This window comes from Ips typographus, linkage group LG11 (assembly GCF_016097725.1).
Source record: "Ips typographus isolate SLU linkage group LG11, UJ_Ityp_2.0, whole genome shotgun sequence".
Classification (NCBI taxonomy): domain Eukaryota; kingdom Metazoa; phylum Arthropoda; class Insecta; order Coleoptera; family Curculionidae; genus Ips; species Ips typographus.
In genome coordinates, this window is record NC_138432.1 from 7,312,379 (window position 1) to 7,332,886 (window position 20,508).

General features: G+C 36.7%; 1 protein-coding gene across 3 annotated transcripts in view; it reads right to left on the minus strand.

The window, feature by feature from the left end:
* Positions 1 to 3,219: 3,219 nt before the first annotated feature.
* The window catches only part of Cph (BCL11 transcription factor chronophage), a 29,429-nt gene continuing 12,140 nt past the window's right edge, over positions 3,220 to 20,508 (minus strand). The window contains exons 1-4 of one of the 3 annotated variants that reach the window (XM_081989043.1): positions 17,367 to 17,409; positions 14,082 to 14,376; positions 13,721 to 13,947; positions 3,220 to 7,073 (exon numbers count right to left, since the gene is read on the minus strand). In XM_081989043.1, the coding sequence (XP_081845169.1) occupies positions 5,080 to 7,073; positions 13,721 to 13,947; positions 14,082 to 14,376; positions 17,367 to 17,394 (2,544 nt within the window). In that variant the 5' untranslated portion in view covers positions 17,395 to 17,409 and the 3' untranslated portion in view covers positions 3,220 to 5,079. Of the gene's footprint in view, positions 7,074 to 13,720; positions 13,948 to 14,081; positions 14,377 to 17,366; positions 17,410 to 20,508 lie in introns of those variants that run through there. The other 2 variants (XM_081989042.1, XM_081989041.1) reach the window with 2 other exon arrangements.

Genomic DNA, 20,508 nt, shown 5'->3' on the forward strand with positions numbered 1-20,508 from the left:
TGGAAGGAATAAGTGCAAGTGGCTCAAAACAACACACCGCAAGATACGGCGTGCCAGTCAAGTAGGTTGTGCCACAGACAGCGGCAGCCATTGTGCTCCATTCATCTAATTAGCGATGGCTGAACTGAGCGGGGAGCATTCACATGCGAGACTTATCGCTCTTACACTCATTAGAGATGGATTAATCTATCACGGGCCTTCTCTCGTCTGAGCACCGTATAGACTTTACTTCTGGTCCCTAAACAGAGACGGACCAGACTAAATATCATTACACACGAAGTTTTGCAAATGTGAACGTTTGGCTCTATCACGTTCAGATACAGCAACTAATAGAGTTAGCAAAGGTCACAAAGTTAAAAAAAGTATCATTTTTCTCTCGGCAAAACCAGCAAAGTTACACACCAAAATTTGGCTGGTGAACCACTATGAACACAAATTTGTATAGTAAATTCTTTTGAAGTCAGAAGCTCTTTGAATTTTTACGTATTTCTTTTACCAATTTGTCAGCAATTGACCAGAATGTGCCTTAGAATCCAAGCTGAAATATTTTGGAAAAAGTTATCCTTCATGGATTTGCTTCAATCACAGCACAGTTCCTACTTTGTGATTGGTCAACCAAAAGCAGCTTTCAGCCGGCTGCTTTTTGTTGACCAATCAGAAACTACCCACTGTTCCTAGTTCTGTCTTCAGCACAGTTCCTAGTTTGTAATTGGTCAACCAAAAGCAGCTTTCAGCTGGCTGCTTTTTGTTGGCCAATCAGAAACTACCCACTGTTCCTAGTTCTGCACTCAGCACAGTTCCTAGTTTGTAATTGGTCAACTAAAAGCAGCTTTCAGCTTGCTGCTTTTTATTGACCAATCACAAACAACCCACTGTCTCTAGTTCTGTCTTCAGCACAGTTCCTAGTTTGTGATTGGTCAACTAAAAGCAGCTTTCAGCTTGCTGCTTTTTGCTGACCAATCAGAAACTACCCACTGTTCCTAGTTTGTTTCACATATTACATGTAACATAAAAGAACAGCTTATTTATACACAAGATTGACATATACCGGTAGTAAGGTTAGGTTAACCTGAGTTTCAGTCAATTTAAACAAACATTTAATGTTTCTCCAATTGTTCTACGTTTAGTGGAATTTCGATAACCGTAAGAACTACAGAAACCTTTAAATGGAAAAAATGTTAAAAAATCTTCTAGAAAACTTATTCAAAGTTTTTAATTTCTGAGAAGAAAAACCACTTTCAACCATAACAAAGTGTGTCCAACCTGTATTGTAATGTAGCCCTTCTGAAAAAACAATTTTCTGGCCTGTTTCCGAAATTCACTTTTCTTCAAATACGGACCTGAAACATGATTACTTCAAACAACAATAACAGACGAACTTCTTAGCGACCTCAATGTCTAATTTATCATCGAAAGACAATGCGATTTCGCATCCGAAGTTGTAATGCGTGGTTTCGGTTTTTGTCAGCTGTTAAGAAGATTAAATGATCAATTTCCATTGATCTATTGATCTAAGTTCATATACACATAAACCGTATTAATCAAAATTGATGAGTAAAAAATTCAAGCACATTTTAGTTGTCCTAAACAATAGTGGAAAAATAATGATTTCTCACAAATTTTTCTCAGCTTTTGGAGGTTTGGACACTAATCCTAAAGGATTTTTTACGTACGTAAAGCAGTTCAACTAAGATATTAGAAAATAAAATAAAAGTTTAATGTGGTAACCATAATATTTGAATATGGTGCCCGTTTACCTTTTATAATAAATATTACTAAGGTTTTGTTCTAACATTCCGCAAACTTCCCTTTTTTCTAAACTGTTCCAAGGAAACCATTTACTTAATTAAAATCATTAGACAAGAGCAGTGAAACTATTCTGGTTATATTTATAATTTAGAAGTAGGAACATTATATTATGTTTTTCCTTATAAAATATATTTATTAAATAACTAAATACAAAAAGAATGATCAATTTGACTAGGCAAATCACTTTTCGAGATTCTACCATTTTAATCTACCAAATTGTGGCGACATCTACAGTCTGTCATGGTGTTCACCTGGTGGGCAGGTCACCCCTCAATAAACAGAACACCTTTTTCACGGTGTCAAAGTTAAATTGAATACCCTTACTGCATACAGCGCCATCTCTACGTGAATGAATTTCGGGCTATAAGTGGTTTAGTTTGATACTGACGGGCTAGAGGGCGCTATAAATACTAAAGGGTAGCAGAGCAGAGGGGTAGATTTGAAATTTGAGCTTCGGGGAGAGCGGACCGTAGTTTTAGAACTTATTAAGTCTACGAAGGGTGAAAGCTCGAGCTGGATCAGTCAGACGATTTTATTTAACTTGGTATGCTTATTTCCTCGGATTACTGTTTCTATAAAACAGTATAATGTTTTAATCAATTTTTGTTATTGAAAATAATAATGTTGCAACTGTCTTAGTAATGTTAAAATGTCTTCAAAGTGGTAAGACTTTTTTAAAATACTGAAAAAGCTCCCACAGTTTATAGGTAAATTAGGATATATTTTCTTAGAAGCTGTCTTATTATTATTTTAGGACATATACCATGTATCAAAAATTCTCCCAATTACCGAAAATTTGGTAATACAAAATCCACTCTTTTTCTCTAACGCTAAAAGAACAATTTTTTTAAAAATATGTTTGGCTTTAAATCGTTAAGTTAGTCTTCTTTCAGAATTTTGAGGCAATTAGCCAGCTCAATAATTTCAACCCATGCTTGCATTCTTCTTCTCTGAAGTTTCGATTCAAAATTGATTAGATAGCCTTCCAGGTCAATTAGTTCAACACATTTGCTCACTCTTCTTTTCTGACTTTATAGAACTTAATTCTTCCTTAAAATAGGTTTGGCTTTTGAAAGCAATCAGTCAGTCTTCTTCTAAAATACCCGGACACTTAGTGAGCTCAATTATTTCAATATATTTTCCACTTAACTCTTCTTTAACATATGTTTGAGTTTTAAAATCAAATAGACAGTCACCTTTTAGAGTTTCGGTGCAATTAGCCAGCTCAATTATTTCAACATATTCTTCCACTCTTCTTTTCTGCCTTTATAAAACAAATGTTATTACTAAGACTTTTAAAAACTATGTTTTCAGATTTGGTAGAACTCTGATTATTTGACAGATTTGGTATGTGCCTTACTACAACAACACAACAATCTTTAAGGGTTTTTAAGAATAATTAAAACAAAATTTTAAGTTTGTAATAGATTTTATTTAAATACACACTGAAATAGGTAATCAGCTTAGGAACACTTTTTATATTAAACATTTCTCAATGTAGCATCGCAGTGCTACGTCGTATGTCCGTTGAGAAAAATATTCGAAACAACTTTTTTTTCTGGAAACATACAAAATCAACCGCAATTCAACACTATTCCGAAATCATTTCTGACCGCGCTACAATGAGATCAACAAATATTGAATTTTGATTTTGATTCTTACATTCTAACTAATTGTAGAGAACTCAGATAAACTTTGATTGACTCGATAACGTAAGCAACTGAAGTACTCTACAGAGTGATGTGAAAATAAGCGCCTGTTGTGTATATTTATGGTAAACTGTCGGTATAAAGGTAAACTGGCCGTTAAGTAGAAACCCTGGTCCTCGGTCAACTAATTTATTCAACACTAACAGTTTTCTTATTAGAGAAGTGTCATTGAAGATTTAGACAATTAAAGTTCAAATTTACAATTTACTACTGAAACAAAAAAAAAACAATTATCTTCAATGACAATGAGTTAGATGACAAATTCGTATACATACTACATTATTCTAGACGAAAATGTTTACGATTTTAAACCTATACCAGTTCTCTTGCGATAGATTTGTAGAAGCAGAAACCTTACTATGACCCTGGATCGGTTGCTATTTGTTAAGTAGTTTTTCATATCTAACACCAACTTGGAAAACGTGTACTGTACACAAAATGATAATAATACTATACATTCTTAAGTATATTAAGTAATCCTTAAGTATAGTTTCACATAAAATACTGCAATTTTTAATAAATACTATTTACAGTCATAACCTATGTCATACTGGCCAAAAAATGATATGATAGGGAATGTACATTGGGCTGATAAAATTCGGATTGCTTTAAGTACTGGCTGGTTTTTCGGTACAATTCGAATCTTAAACGCAACCCTCAGTCTCAAATAACAAAAACTTAATCTAACTACGAATAATACAAATACAAATTGATAAACTCAATAATAAGGATAATAAAAAACATTGCTTTGGTATGGGTTACAAAAGAACAAACACCTTCCGTTTTTAATAAAAGGGCTTTGCGTGAAAGGTTAATTTTCACAAATACAACAAAATCTGTTTTGTGTTTTTTTTTTAAGGAAAAACTGGAAGCTGTAAGAATTTCCCAACAATTGTTCATACAGAAGTATCACATATGGTAAAAGTAGCTCAGTCTCCAGTTCTTCCAGACTTCCAAAAGTTGGTAAAAAGACACAAAACAACAACATAGAATTTTTTCATATTCCAATAAATATATTAAATTCGTAATGTAAAATAATGCAAAAAAAGCTCTTTAACTTAAAATTAGTTTTCTGTTAAATTAAAAACTGTTCGTAGATGTGACTTTTTTTCACCAATCACAAACTACCCACTAGGTGGTCGCAGACTTTTCTATTTTCTAGCTCATTTTTGAAAACTCGTCATTTTAAAACAAGAAAAATTGCTTTTTCAAAGGCGTTTAGTGCTATTGACACACATCAGAAATAAGTCAGATGATGAGAGAAGTTTAGTTAATGATTTTCTCTTCTTTAAGTGTCTGGAAACTTTTTTCACATTAGTTTAACATTACTTGGTCGGTACAACTGGAGCCAACTACAAATCACCTGCACATACTACGTTTAAATAGAAAGTGATTTTGTAGATATCAGAAGAGCTCCAGCATGGTAACTCTCACCGTGAGAACATACTCACAGACTGTAGTAGGTACATCAACAACATTTCCTAAGACATTGAATAGGAGACTAGTACGTTAAACTGGGTGGTGGGGCAGGGAACCTGGGTATTCCGCCCCAAGGAAAAAGTCATGTGGTGGCTTCTTTGGAAGCGATGCTAGTCGAGGAGTCCTCGTCGCCACTTAACATGGGCATGCTGCTTAACAAGTGGCCTTTACCTTGATTGACCACGCACTTTCTCATGTGCTTTTCCAGGGTGGATGGAACCGAGAATGGCATTTCACAGAACCGGCACCGGTAAACGTCTTTTCCCACTCGTCCGTGCGTTTTCATGTGCCTGGTTAGTTTGGAACTTTGCGCGCATGCATAGGAACACAGTTCACATTTGTACGGTTTTTCGCCGGTGTGCGAACGCCGATGCACCGTTAAGTTCGAGCAGTTCTTAAACACTTTTCCGCAAAACTCACAAGTGTCGTTGCGTCTCGATTCTTTTTTCAGAAGTGGATTAGGAAGCAAGGAACTGGGTCCTGGTATCCCTTTATTTTCTCGGGGTAGTCCAGGCAGCCACCAGTCGTTTCGTTCCAAATCCAGTTTCAATCGTTTCGTTGCTTCATAAGTGTCGTTGAATTGAGGGAAAAGTGGTAATGGTTGTGGATGAGGCCCTACTAGCAGCCCTTTGGCAAACTCTTCTCGGATTTTCAGCTGCGTGGCCAGAGATGTGTTGTTATTGTCTCTGTCTTTGCTGGCTTGCATTTGCAATTTCAAAGCAGAGTTGCTTTCTTGCAAGGCCTGTTTGTAAGCTTCACTGTATTGCGCTATATTACTTAAACCAAACTTGTCCATTAGTTCACCTACTAGAGAAGCTTGGTTAGGATGCACGTTTTTTGAACCCTGACTTGGAACGCTTAGGTCTTCGGCCTCTTCATCTTCGGGCTCCATCTCCTCTTCGTCGTCTTCTTCTTCCTCGATGTCTTCCTCTTCCTCGCTTTCTTCACCGTCCAACGTTTCTAACGAACCGGCATTGCTAGTACGATCTTCAGGCGTTCTGTGAACTTTCATGTGCCTTTTTAGTTTACTGCTGCCTGCGTACGCCTGATCGCAAACTGTGCATTTGTAAGGCAACTCTCCTGTGTGGGACCTTCTGTGAACTTCCATATTATTTTGGAATCTAAACTTTTTCCCACAGTAATCACAAGCGTGGACAGCGTCTGCTAAAGAAGAGTTTCTTGGTGATCCCGGTTTTCCGGGTGGAGTTGAAGCAGATCTGGGGGTGTTCACTAAATGGTCATCTCCGGTATTTTTGTTGGGGGGAGATACACTAGGAGGTCTGCTAGAACTATTGCCACTATTCCCGCTATTTGTACTGTTGTTATTGTTGATATTGCCTACTGGGTTGCCAGTGCTGCTCGACGAGCTCGTGTTATTGTTTGGAATAATGGTTTGTGGCACTTGCGAGGGCGAGGGACTTGTAAAAGGCGGTGAAAGCTTCCTGGGGCTCGGGGAGCTCGCCTGTGCTACCCCAGGACTTGTTGTTCCTGCTAATGCTCTCAACCGCTGTGAGTAAAAATCCAGCTGTGGTTCAAGTTTTAATGGCTGGTTTGGTGTGCTGCGATCCATTGGTGGTAAACTAGTGACCGAACTAGACCTTTCCGTCACTGGAGATGGAAAACTGTGCGGTTGGGCTGCAACTGCAGCTGCAGCAGCCGCTAAATTCAAACCGTGATGTCTAAACTGCTCGCTCACCAACTGATCGATGCGGTAGTGATGTTCAGGTCTCGAAAAAAGAGGAGCTGGAGGAATGTTGGGATTTATTCCGTGGCTCATTGGCGGCAAAGGTAACCTGAGCAGGCCGCTCACCCCAAACGGATTGTGCAAATCGGGAGGAGGTAACAAGGGATGTCGCATATTAGGAACGGGAGGTGGCACTGTTCCAGAAGCTGCAGAAGAACATCCTGAAGAACTACTGGACGCTGAGCTCGAGGAATGGTTGTTGTTGCACTTTGAAGATCCCGGGGACGATTCCACGTAGATCTTGATACCATGTGAATGCTGGACGTGTTGAACTAGCCGCCATGCAGAATGAAGTCTCGCTTTACATGTAGAGCAGACGTAGTTGCTTGGTTCTGAAACAAAGTAAATGGATGTCAAGAGATGCTCGTCAATTTGCGAGACTTGGGAAGGAATGTCTTCTAGATGTTAATAAGTTGCATTGTATGTTTATTAAAATACGCACACCTTAGAAGTTCAGCATCGTGCATCGTGTTGTTATTTATGATTTAAGTGATAGTTTCGCGGTATGTTCAAAAGACACTTATGGTAATTGTTGGTAAATGTCGTTTTGTATTGAGGCCGGCGTTATTAAAAGAAAGATCTAAGGGAAAATTACCTTTTTGCAAACATAACGGGGTCGTTTTCGCGGTCACATGGGCTATCAGATGTCGGCAAGCCATTACGCCCCCGGTCGGGCGCCGTCGGGCGGGATAATACAGTGAAAAATCGGAAATGAAATATTGCTCGGACGTTTGCGTTGGAAATTCACAGTCCACAGGGTGTGCATTACGTGACGCGCCTTCTCAATGAGACCATATGCGCGGATGCTGGATGGACCAGTGGCAGACAGTTTAACGACCAACGGAGAAATATGCTAAGGAAGAGTTCTTAATTTTTCCGGTTCCACGGGCGTGCGTCCGGTCGTCTTCGAAAGGGACTTCAATTTAAGGCGCGATCGATTCGCTAAATTACCGGCCGAGAACAATCGCTTTAGCGACAGAGAAAAGAAGCTGCGTATCACCGTGCCCGTCATTATGTTCGACATCCGATTGTCGTCTGTTCTAGCCGCAATTCTGACCTCAGATTTGTGCATTTATCCATGGTTCCTACCGATTATGTCAGATGTCCCGCGATATGGAAAATGATGAATTGACTCGGCGACGTTTCTTCCCTATTGTTCCTTTTTCGGTGTAAGTAATGCGGATCCGAGTGCAGACCAAATTCCTATATGTCTTGTGTGAGATATACTAGAGAAACACCACGCTTGATTAATAGAAGGCTCGTTTGTTCGACATTAATATTGGGATTTCGGTATTCTGGAACGTTATATTGTCCTGCACAATTGCAATGTGCACATATATTTAAAAATGGGATACCAGTTTAATAGCATATCAAGTTTGATAATGGAGTAGTTCAGAAATAGTCAACTATAATTCAGATACCATCCAGATGCTCTTAAAATTTTCATAACTCAGATAGTGTTCTGCTTTATTTCTGAATTTTCCTTAGTTTGGGCACTAGGTTCCGAATTAAAAAAAAACATAGAATGCTAGGCTTTATTAAGCCAAATTGAAAGTTTAAGATAATGTAAGTGTTGTAAAACCAATTTTTCAGTTTTGAGATGAGTAATGAAATAAGTTGAGAGAAGAGTAAAAAAGTAAACAAAAATTCATCATCATTAATAATAGGTGCACATTTAGCGTGTTTTACATGTTAATTTCAAATTTAAGAAAATCCAATAGCAGCTACAGAGAAATTAAGATTTTGGTATTCGAATATTTGCTTCAATTTTACCGACAGAAGAACTTTTGCGGTTTTTGAGATTCTCGGACTCATCTTTGATTTTCTCTATACATTGACTTCCGAAAGTTTTTAAATATTCTACAACAAAGCACCTTTTGAAGTTAAGTTTTGTTAATGACGCTACGTTTCTATGTAAATTTGAATTTCAATGCATAGGTACTTAAATAAAGTTTTACAACTGAACATTAACCAAAATTACATTAAACCGTCTTAAAATATGTCAAATTTTAAATTATCTTTTAATTTTTATCTAAAAATAACAGTTAAACATTCACTCAAGTTTGTTTATCAATGAAACTTTGACATATCTTCTTCTTGGAATTCAAAAGTGTATATTTTCAAAGGATAACAGATTATTGACTTTAGTATTTACTACTAAATTAATTATGTTATAATATGTCATATTTTTGGTATTTCTTTAAAACATATTACCAGGAAACTAGTTTCATAGCTCTCTTGGGGAGAATCTAGGATTGTGGATTCTTTTGATATCATTATTTGCTTGCAGAATTCCTAATTAATGTGACACTCCGTATTAAGATGATATTACTTTTCATTCTATTTGACGTTTCTTTATGTTAATTTGTGTGATGATTGTTGTATTGTAAGTTTTCAGATAAACATGAAAGCATTTTTTTATTTGGTGAGGTAATAAATTCGGAAATTTGCCATTGATAACTTTAACGAGCCGCCTGTGAGTTATGAACTGAAGCAAGTCCCCGGTGTCAACATAAAACTTTAATATTTTTACACCCGGGGCCGAGCATTCTATTTAAAGAAGCTTTAGAGGCCATCCGTCAAACAACATCTACAAAGATTATATCCCTAATGCCAAAGATAAGACCGGAATGACCGCGATATTCAAATTTTTAAGCCCGCGTTTCTTTTGTGGTCTGTCCAAAGCCGTATCTCGTATTCAAGGGGCACTCCCACACCCTTATTTAAGTCTAAAGATTTAAGGCCGGTTCCGAAATGTGTTTTTACCGCCCGGGTCAAGAAAAATGCGAAACACGACCGGTGTGATTTACGGTTTGAATTTTTATGAGCGCAATTGCAAATATCAATGTTACGAACTGCCCCTCCTCTGCCTCTATTACCGTCATATAGTTCAACTATTAATAATCAATTTCGTATGGTTCTAACATTATCGGCGGTCTGTCATCTGGCGCAATTGTCGATCTTTTGTTTTTGGTATCCCGCTGGGACACATGTCCCACAATACTTGATGACCATCGACGTTATTATCATCCCCCATGGGGATTAAAGAACTTTAAACTTTTTTATACGCCTGGACGGTTCTATTAGAGGACATTAAAAGGGTGACATGTGGCACAGGGTTAACTGGACAATAGCTCTGACTCACTTATATTTTTCTTCTAAACTTCTAATCTGCTTGAAAATTCACTTTTCTGCAATGTCTATAAGTAAAAATGGTGTGCCAGAGCAGCAAAGTTATTTGAAGAAACATCAATGTTTTGACAGAACAACTCTGTCAAACACTCTTTTTCAATGAAGCATTAACTATTTTAATTATTTATGTGACGGTTTACGGAACAGATGCATTACCTTTTCTTCTATTTTTTTGTGCGGAAAAAGGGATGTACGTGCACAACCCTAAAGGGCTAATTATTCAAATCACCTTGTCTTGTCCACACGACTGCAGGGAGGATGGCACGGGTTGAAAAAAGATGGGTAGCTCGCGCGTTAATAATTTAGATGCACAGATGAGAACGCATTTAAAACCGGTATACGTGTGCCTTGCACGATGATTAAATAACCCTATTCGGACATGTTAAGCAGCTTGTTACAGCACGCGTATCCTTTTCTTGTTTTTTTTTTTATATCGTACGGATGAGGTACGTAAAACGATTATCTCTTCAATCTCATCAAAAGGAGTGAGATTATTAAGGAGTGAAATTGAAAAGATTAAATCCAATAATAAAAAAAAAGAAATTTGATTCAGATAATATTGAAAAGCAGTATTGGGGTTATGAAAAAAAAATATACAGTAATTTTTAATTAATCTGTCAGCATAAACAAGGTGGATGATCAGTTTGAAAACGGTTGATTATCTGGAAAAATATACAAGGACCTGCAAATACTAATAGAATAGGCAGTAGAAATAGTAATTACTAAGACTATCCAGAAAAGTGAGACAAACTGAACACCCAGTAAGTTAGTCAAAATTTCCAGTATTAAAATTAAATCATTTTCTATTTATACAGTTTTGATTGTTTTATTTAATGAATGACAAACTTAAAATCATTTTGTGGTTTCAAAATGAATAAAATTAAATAACTAATTAATTTTAATAGAACTTTGTCATTTCCTGAATTACCGTTTTCGAGGCAAAATCCATGTTGATGTCCATGGTGTCCATATTGATTTTCGTTTTCTTTGGTTTAGAAAACAGCTACTAAATATCTTTGTGGTTTTGGTTTGCCATTATTCTATCTTTAAGAATTGCCTTCTGACTGTCACGTGACTGATTTGAGAATTTAACTGAATTTTGGCTTAGAAAATAGCTACTAACTAGCTAACTTTGAATTTTTATACCTTAGCAATTCAAAAATGGATTTTTAGTCACGTGACCGTTTCCAAGCAATTCTGGTTTTGGTTAAACATTATTCTATCGTTAAGAATTGCCTTTTTAAAACCACCTGACTGATTCCATAATTCAGCTAAATTTCGGATTAAAAAATAGTTGAAATTTTTCTTAGGAAATAGCTTCTAATTAGCTAACTTTTTTAGACTTTGGCAAGTTAAAAATGGATTTTTTCAGTTTTGAAATAATGATAGTATAGTCAAGATATCCCTTTTTTCATTAAACGCATTTTCCTATTTAATTTTCTTCAAAAATAATGTACAAAAATGTTTTTGTAAAAATTGTGTTATGTTTATTGATTGCAAAACAAAAATGTATCCAATTTATAAAAGACACTAAAATTCTTCATCCAGATATATTCAATTGTACTAAATAGATTCCTTTCGAGTACAGACAAGTTACTGAATTTTAATTTATAATTTTAAATAAAAAAAATATTATTATATTTATTTATTTATCTACTCCTAGCATGGTAATCATTCATTACATAGCTCATTTTGAGTTACGTAATGAGCGATTTTACCGCACTAGTGCGATAATAATCGATTTTATCGCACTAGTGCGATAAAACAACTTTAAATGAAAATGTCTGCTGTAATTGTTTATTGAATTTAAACATAACTTTGATACATTTTTTCATATTTCTCCTTTGACTTGGCAGGCAACAAGCCAAATACCACGTTTGCGGCAGCTTCTTCAATATCTGACGGAAGTTCTTCAGACATGTTCATAACGAAATGCACTTTAAAAAATTTGTGACTGACACTGTTAAATTGTCGCTTAAGTAATATGTGGAAACAAATGGCCACCATAGCAACAACACCAAAACAGTACAGCGTAGATGACAAAATTTAAGGGTAACAAATAACTACCCGTAGCAAGCATATACGAGACGTTCCTAAATAGTTCACATTGCACAAAATATGAATTTTCTTCTTACTTTACGCTGCTTCTGATGGTCGTAGATAAAATGTTGTACATCACCCGTGGGGTATGGCAAATTAACGTACTCGTGTGATCACCACAACTCGGTCTACGACCTCGTCGTGGCAACACTCCCACTCGTGACTATAAAAATGCTCATACCCCACTAGTAATGTAAATAACTATTTTAAACGGTGAAAATATTAATTAGTTAAATTATCATTATTTTGCTATACGCAATTATAAAATACTGGATGTTTTGCAAATTAAACACTACTCTCTTTATTAATTACTGTGATGTAAAATCAAACATATTGAAAGTACATGCTTATTTAATCGGATTAGACAATGGGTGTCTAAACAAAAACAGCAATCCTATTAGTAACGGCTTATTTCCAAGAATTGTCCAACACCCTTCTTTTTTTTGACAACGGGTGAAAGGGTAATGGTTTTATTAAAAGAAAACCGTCAACCCTTGTCTCGAATATTTATTAAAACCCTCCAGAGCAACTGGCGATTGATATATTTGACACCAGCCAAAACAACACTTTTTTGCATTTAGTGCAAATTGAAAATTTCTACTAATGTTTCGAAATTCAGTTAACTTAGGGACAGAAACAGTGTCAACCCTTGTCCAAGGTGGAAATCGAACAGAATCGCCATCGGCCCTTGTGATTGATATATAAGCTATCAATGACATTTGCGGGATTCATAATCATGTATTGTGTTCCCCATTTGAAAATTCAATATAGGGGAATAGGAAACTGAAAATTATATGGGGATGGTTGTCGCCGGAATAACAATAAGGTTATTTTAGACACTTGTTACTGACTGTAAACCGCCGCCCCAGGCTTGATGAATTTTCCAATAGTTTTTGTATTAAACCAAGGCAGTTGTAGATGTCTTTTTCTTGACAAAAGAAACTTTCTTAAATTAACAAATCCGTCACTTTAGTCCGGGAGCCTGACTGTCAGCAGAACATTCAATAAAAGCTTTCGTTTAGACGGTTTGACAGCCAGAAAAGTTTTAATAAAACTATTGACAGGAAAAACAGCCACCAAAAATAAAAACCAGAAAAAAAACGAGCCTTTTCAAGGAGACCGCAAGATGTCAGCCCCCCCAAATGTCGACCCCACTGCCTCGAAATCATGATAAGTAATCGCGCTTTCGTGAGGTCCTTTGTGCTGCGGATCGCGGCCACATTTTAAACGTATGCTAATGCCCAAGCTGTGTCCCAACTGCTGACCGTGAGTGGAAACTTTAAAAGCACGGCCTGGTGTTGAAAGAATGGGTTTTAGGATGTTTTTATGGGGATCAATGGCAAAAAAAAGCTAGAAAGTAAATTGCACAAGTGCAGGAATAGCTATTTATCTAGCCAGCACAAAAAAGGTACAAACAGAAAATAGTACATTTCAAGTGTTTCATACTTTTAATTTTACTGTGGCAAAGTAGTAAAAGTGGTATATCAAAGAGCAGCAACATTGATCCCCATTCTTTAGAAAAAGGGTAATTAGGTTAGGTTGAATTAATTTTTAAGATTTTGTGCCTAATGGTACAAGAGTAGATAGATTATATGAAAACATAAGTAATGACATCAAATCTCCCTGGAGGAATGTTGTTCAGACTATGATATTAAAAACAGTCTTTTATAAAAAAATCAACACTTACCACTATGAGTAGTGTTGCTTTCAGCATCAGCAACTTCAGTCCTGGATTTCTTGTGGGAATGTTCTTCAGGTGAAGAAGTGGTAGTGTCGATGCGTTCTTGTTTGATAATGGGTTTGTGGTCTTCACCATCATCGGTACTACTGGAGGTAGTCAACGGTGATGATGCTCTTCGTTTTGGCGTCGATGATGCTGCACCGTCCACGCAGAGGTCACTTGGAGCAGGCAACCTGCATCAAAATATTTGTGAAGAAGACCAAATGTAAAACATTGCTTTTTGTTTTTTTTGAATAACAAAAAATCGGTTTTTTTTACTAGAGATTTTGTTTTACTAGAGATTTTATTATTATCACAAGAGACTTACCTTGGACTAGCTGGTGGTGGTGTATGTACCCTATTACCACCACTTTTCTTACTACTAATAGGAGCAGATATACTAGGCCGTCTAGTATTGATAGTGCCTAAAGGAAGCGATCCATCATCGTTGTCCCGTTCTCTATCCGGATTGACGTAGCACTGTCCAAAGTTTTCCTTGTTGCAAGTCTGGACTTTGTGCTGGATAAACCGAACGATATCAGAGAGGGCAAAAGGTTTCTGACAAACACCGCAGGTTAAAATGTCCTGGTGGTCGTCGGACAGTTCCTGGCCGTCTGCGTCTGCTGTAACAAAAAAAAAACAGGATATTGATTACGTCGTTGTAACAGCTGCAAGAAAAGCATTTGAATATCCACCCCCTCTGACGCTTTCAGTGTCGTAATGACACTTCAGAGTAGAGCCCATGAACCCTTCACCCTCTAATAAACGACCCCTGGGGATTAGCAATCACCGGATTTTTCATTCGCATTTTTAATTGTCCTCTCAATCTCAAAGGTCCGTATGTTTGTTCTCGTGAAAACACACCAATAAAAGCAATAAAATTCCAATAAGAATACATTACAATACATATTGGCCAGAAAATAGCCAATTTTCTATCCATATCCCCAAACAATTTTGTGATTTCGACTGTCTATAAGAACGCGTCTTGTCTGACAAATTGGTCGGGCTATCAGATATTCATGCCTTATCGCCCTTTCACTTTATTTTCCTTTCTACCCGGACCGGGGGCTGACCAATGAAAATATTTACTCTTGTCGGTAAGGGTTGTCCGCGCATTCTGGTGGTCAGTACAGGGAGTGGTCAGTTTTAAAAGGGTCGAAGGCCAGGCACTTTGGTTGGGCGAAAAATGTTTTTCAATTATTCTCTGTTTACCTCAAAGAGGTGTGTCTTAAAGCAGAAAAATAATTCAATTTACCCATTCAACATATTTTCAAATTGTATGGTGTAGTAAGTTAGGAACGTTAGGAATTGAATCAATTCTTGTCGCAGCTATTGAAGTAGTGACCCTATATAAACAGGACTTATTATGTTCGGTCGATCTAACAGAAGCCCCGAACCCTTTGACCGCCATTTCTATAACAAATAGCGTCCAGGTGCAGAGTCCACGATCACGATCTGGACCACAGGACAAAGCCTCGAAAACAACGCTCTCTCATTGTCTCGCACTAGAAAGGCGGGTCTCTGGCCTTTTGGCTTAATATTCTTTAGCGGAAACGCTGTAGTAATTAAAGCTAAAGTAAGTCGTTTCAGGGGTTTTAATTTTGTTTTTTTTTCATAATGCCCCGAACCAGTTTCGCACAGCTTTTGTTTGGGTGGACGGTCTAAACACCAGGTTTTTCGCGCAAATCAAAAAAAAAACCTGAAACAACGCAACGATCGCAATTTATCTTGTTCCTGTCCGGATGTCGGGACTAAGGTTTGGATATCCTTGTGGGGATCGACGTAACGAGATTTCCTTTTGTTTTTTCGTCCTTGCCTCGAGGTGGTCAGTGTCAAATAATCTCATTTTTTCGCCGCGCTGGGATTCCAACTTGTCACACTTCTCGCTCTTAATTCAATGAGTGGATTGACTGCGGTAAATACGAAATCGAGTTAAGATAAAAGTTACCCTCTGCCCGAAAATGTGGGCGATAAAATTCGCCGGAACAAACAGGGCAGTTTGGTCGATAAATAGGGCTTTTCGACCCCCCCCGACAATATATTGTTCACTCCTCTCCTCTATGTTGTTGACTTATGCCGCGGCAGACTTTTCCAAGATTAGCGGAAACGACCTCATTGAAATAATTAATTTCTTTGAAGTTATTACTAACATTTTTTCTGACTGCCACTACTTTGGCTTATTAGGTTTGTCCCTAACAAAATGGCAAAATTCTTGTATAAGCATTGTATGTTCCATGAGAGCAAAAACCACTTCTGTTGTACGATTTCCAATAAGAAAATTGTAAGAGAAGAAAAAATTTTCTTAATAATTAAATGTTTAAATAAACATCTCAAAACCCACTAACCTAACCTAACAAAATCTAATTTTCATAAACAAATGCATGTTTTTGTTATCATTGTTTACAGTCAAAAAATGTATACAAAACGGTTCTGGTTTCTATGTAGTTTTTTTGTTAAAACTTTTTTTTGTGTTTTATTTGATTGCAATGGGACAAATATTGGTATTTTTGTGAACCACACTGTTCGTCTAAATATGAATTTCTAGTTTTTTTGAATAATTTTAATCCTGTTTTTACAACTTTAGACCAATAATTGTTAGACTTATGATTATTGTCTCTTTTGGCAAGATGATAATGTTTAGTGATGGATAAATTACCGGTAAAGTAAATATTTTACCAGGAAAAGTTAACAGGTAAATTACTGCTAAATTACAAGTACTGTGTTTCTGGCAGTTAAACTTTTGACACCGCTTTTCTCGCTGACTGTAACAAATTTTTAAAAGTTCTTTGAGGTTACTGCATAGAAGATTTCAAAAATATGCTTAATACAGTCATTTTCTTACTCCAAGTGGGTTTTACAGGCGATTGTGTTCCTGACTGTCCTTTAAACCGTGTTCAAATTTCAGACCACAATTTCAACTGATTCAAATATTGGTTGCACCAAACCAGTTTTTCTTAAATAACTCGAAAACGGTTATAAAAATATTGCAAGAGACCCAAAATGTTCCTAATCAACTCCTTAACCCAACACTGTAAGTTTGCAGGATCATTTTTGTTTCCAGTATACAGAGTGTGCAAGAAAATTAAGATGGTTCATTATTTTTGTCACCCTGTACGCAATTTTTCAGATAGAGATTTTTGCTCAACCCCACTAGAAAAAGTAGCTCACAACGGTTCGCCAACTGAGCCAAAAATTTTCAAATTTGTTTTACTTAAAGTGCATTATAGTTTCTAAATCTGAATCTAATAAAGTGATTACATCCTAGTACAGTTGAAACAAATAAGAACAATAAAAGGATAAAAAAATAAACAAATACACAGTGGCTAATAAAAAGAATAGTTTTATGGCCACCAACAAAATTAAACCCATTAAAGCCAGATCTCCGGATTGGAAATGGCCGCGAGTGTCCTGATTAAAAGTGAGAAAGACCCAATAATGTCCAGAAACCGGGAAAATTACGATACGTCCCGACTCCCGAAAAGATACTTCAAATTATTTTATTGGGTCCTCGGCAAAGACAAATGAAGACCGGGTCACGACGTTTATTGCCACACTTTAGTGTAGTTTATGTGTCTTCATTTTCTTTTTAGCCAAAATAAAATAGTAGACTTACATTGAATGTAACGGCACAAACTCTTCATTATCCTTAACTGTCTTTTTAAATGTTAGCACCCACAAAAAACATCACTACGGACGAATTATTCTAATCTACAGCTTTAATAGATGTGTATCATATAAGCTTGAAAAAGATACTGAAGAAAGATCTTCACAGGTAAACGCGCAGGGGTTTTTGGGTTGATGGTGGGGGCAAAACTACCCTCAGCTTCAAAGCTGGACCCTGGGGCAGCATGACAATACGCTTTAGTAACTTGCCAAAATTAATAGTAATTTTAGGGTAAAAAATTTAGCACAAAGGGGAGGTCACAATGATCTCAGACCTTTTTTCGAGAGTTATCAAACTAATACCATGTTAACTGCAACTTTCAGTTCACATTTCCAATTTGTCTAATTAGAGGATATACGCAACTTGCTGCACCGGGAAAGTATTAATAATTGTGTTGAAATTTTAATTGGACCTACCTCAACACAAAAGGGTGCGGTGCAAACTTTTTCCATGATTGCACTCGCTTTATTGTATCCAATCTAAAATTCAGTTAATTCAGGTTGGTATCAAAAAAAAAAAAGATAAGCGATCTGCTATAGGGCACAATGGGGCATTGTGACAATCCCGGCAGGTTTCAGATTGACCATTGTCCCTAAGGGACAAGTGTTAGATGATTTGACCCTTTTCTCGAAAATTTGGAGCGTGATGGACAGTTTAGAGCGTGGGAGTTTTCTAGCTGGGCACTTTTGTTAGATTTCACCTCTCCGAGTAAAAATTAAAAGGGCATCAGATCGCTAAACCGCGAAACCATCATTACCAACTAAAACAAAAGCCCATTTCACAAGGCGCTCTCATTTCAGCCGTCGACATTTCCTTATCAATGGTTGGCGAGCACATACGTGAGTAATGTTAAAGTTCACATGAAAGAGAAGATATTATATCGTGAGAAAAGTGAAAGATTACGATCATTGAGTACACCTTGCGATTTCTTTGTGTTTTTGTGCAGAAAGTCTGATTTGACCATCCGAGGAATAACGGTTCAGCAAGGGCGAGGCTGTAAATTAGCGGTTTAATAGGTCTGAGGGTTTTCTCACACTAAAAAACTACCACTCCATCAGGTATCCCTCGTAAAAAAAATTTGGGGGTCACAATCTCGGTTTATCCATGTATGTGTGTGAGAATTTTTCTAGTTGTATTGCAATTTTTTCTTCCACCTGGTCATAAAAAATGAGGGGTGAGATTTTTTTAGGGGGTAGTTTTTACCACTGTTGTAATATATCTTTTTCTATTACACTACAGTTTTTTCCCTGTAAGTTATATTAGAATAGTTATTGAAAGTCGTTGCTAGATCGGATATTACTGTTAGCTCCTAATCAATTTATGGAACAGTAGTTGAGAAGAGAGACTTTGTAATAAGACCGATATGGTGAGGCACAGGATTTTCTACTTTCTTGTCGTTTCTCAGTTTGACGGTCAATAATTGCCAGGTTTTTTTGACGTTTTTATCATTTTCGTAAATAAACAGCGTGAGTCATTATATAGAGCAGTTTTGTGCCCAAAATGCCGTTCAAGTTTAGTGAAAAGGAACAAATCCTTTTATGAAAACTTTATGGACTATTTCTAAAAAAGTGGCCTGATTCAATTCAAATTGCCAGAATTTTTTAGGGCTATTTTGAAAGTGTCAGAACCTTCATAGAATTCTTTAAACTTTCAGAAGCCTCTAGGACCATTCTGAACATGCCAGAGACTTTCTAAAAGGTTCCAGAGTCCTCTTCAAGTGTTTTAAACCTTCCCATAATTGATTTAAATTGTCAGAGGCCTTTAGAACCATTTTGAGAGTGTCAGAGACCTCTAAATGCTACTGAGAACCCTCTAAAAAGTGCCAGAGCCCTTTACAAGTGTCTTAAACCTTCCCATAACTGCTTTAAACTTTCAGAAGCCTCTATGACCATTTTGAACGTGCCAGAGACTTTCTAAAAGGTTCCAGAGCCCTCTTCAAGTGTTTTAAACCTTCCCATAATTGATTTAAATTGTCAGAGGCCTTTAGAACAATTTTGAAAGTGTCAGAGACCTCTAAATGCTACTGAGAACTCTCTAAAAAGTGCCAGAGCCCTTTACAAGTGTCTTAAACCTTCCCATAACTGCTTTAAACTTTCAGAAGCCTCTAGGACCATTTTGAACGTGCCAGAGACTTTCTAAAAGATTCCAGAGCCCTGTTCAAGTGTTTCAAACCTTCCCATAACTGACTTAAATTGTCATAGGCTTCAAGAACCATTTTGAGAGTGTCAGAGACCTCTAAATGCTACTGAGAACCCTCTAAAAAGTGCCAGAGCTCTTTACAACTGTCTTAAACCTTCCCATAACTGCTTTAAACTTTCAGAGGCCTCTAGTACCATTTTGAACGTGCCAGAGACTTTCTAAAAAGTTCCAGAGCGCTGTTCAAGTGTTTCAAACCTTCCCATAACTGTTTTAAACTTTCGGAGGCCTTTAGGAGCATTTTGAAAGTTCTATAGACCTCTAAAATGCTATTGAAAACGTTTAAAAAAGTGTTCTAAAAATTGTTCAATAATTGTTGGTATATAAAGATTAATTGGTTGGTCAGGTTTTTTTATAATTTAAAGTAAGAAAGTTTGGTCTTACTTTCCGGTATAACCAGAATAGCAGTGAAATTTTCAGATATTTTTTATTCGTACTTTTTCCCTAATCTTCATTTTGAAAACGTCACTAATCATTCATATTGCTTTTTATTTAATGAGAATGACGAAACTCTCCTAGAGTATAAATAAGCAAATTAATTTACACGAAATCGAAAGTCCTGTTTAGCGCGCATATACCGTCTGTCTTACAAAATACCCGCTAGTAATGATTACTTAATTAATGCGTTAATTTATTAAGCGCGTTCATATTTCGTTGCTCAATGCTCAATTCTTTATGAGTACCAATCGTTAATCCTTGTTAGGTCAAGACGACAAAACCATAAAATTGACAGAAGATTTACGGGTAAAAAGATCGGTGATAGAAATATTACTAGTCGTATGTTCTTGTAGCTTACCGTTAAACAGTAAACGCGTACATTTTATTATCAAAAAATTGACGTGCCGAATAATTTTAGTAGCAATTAATCTTGCACGCATGATTTTACGAGTAGCAT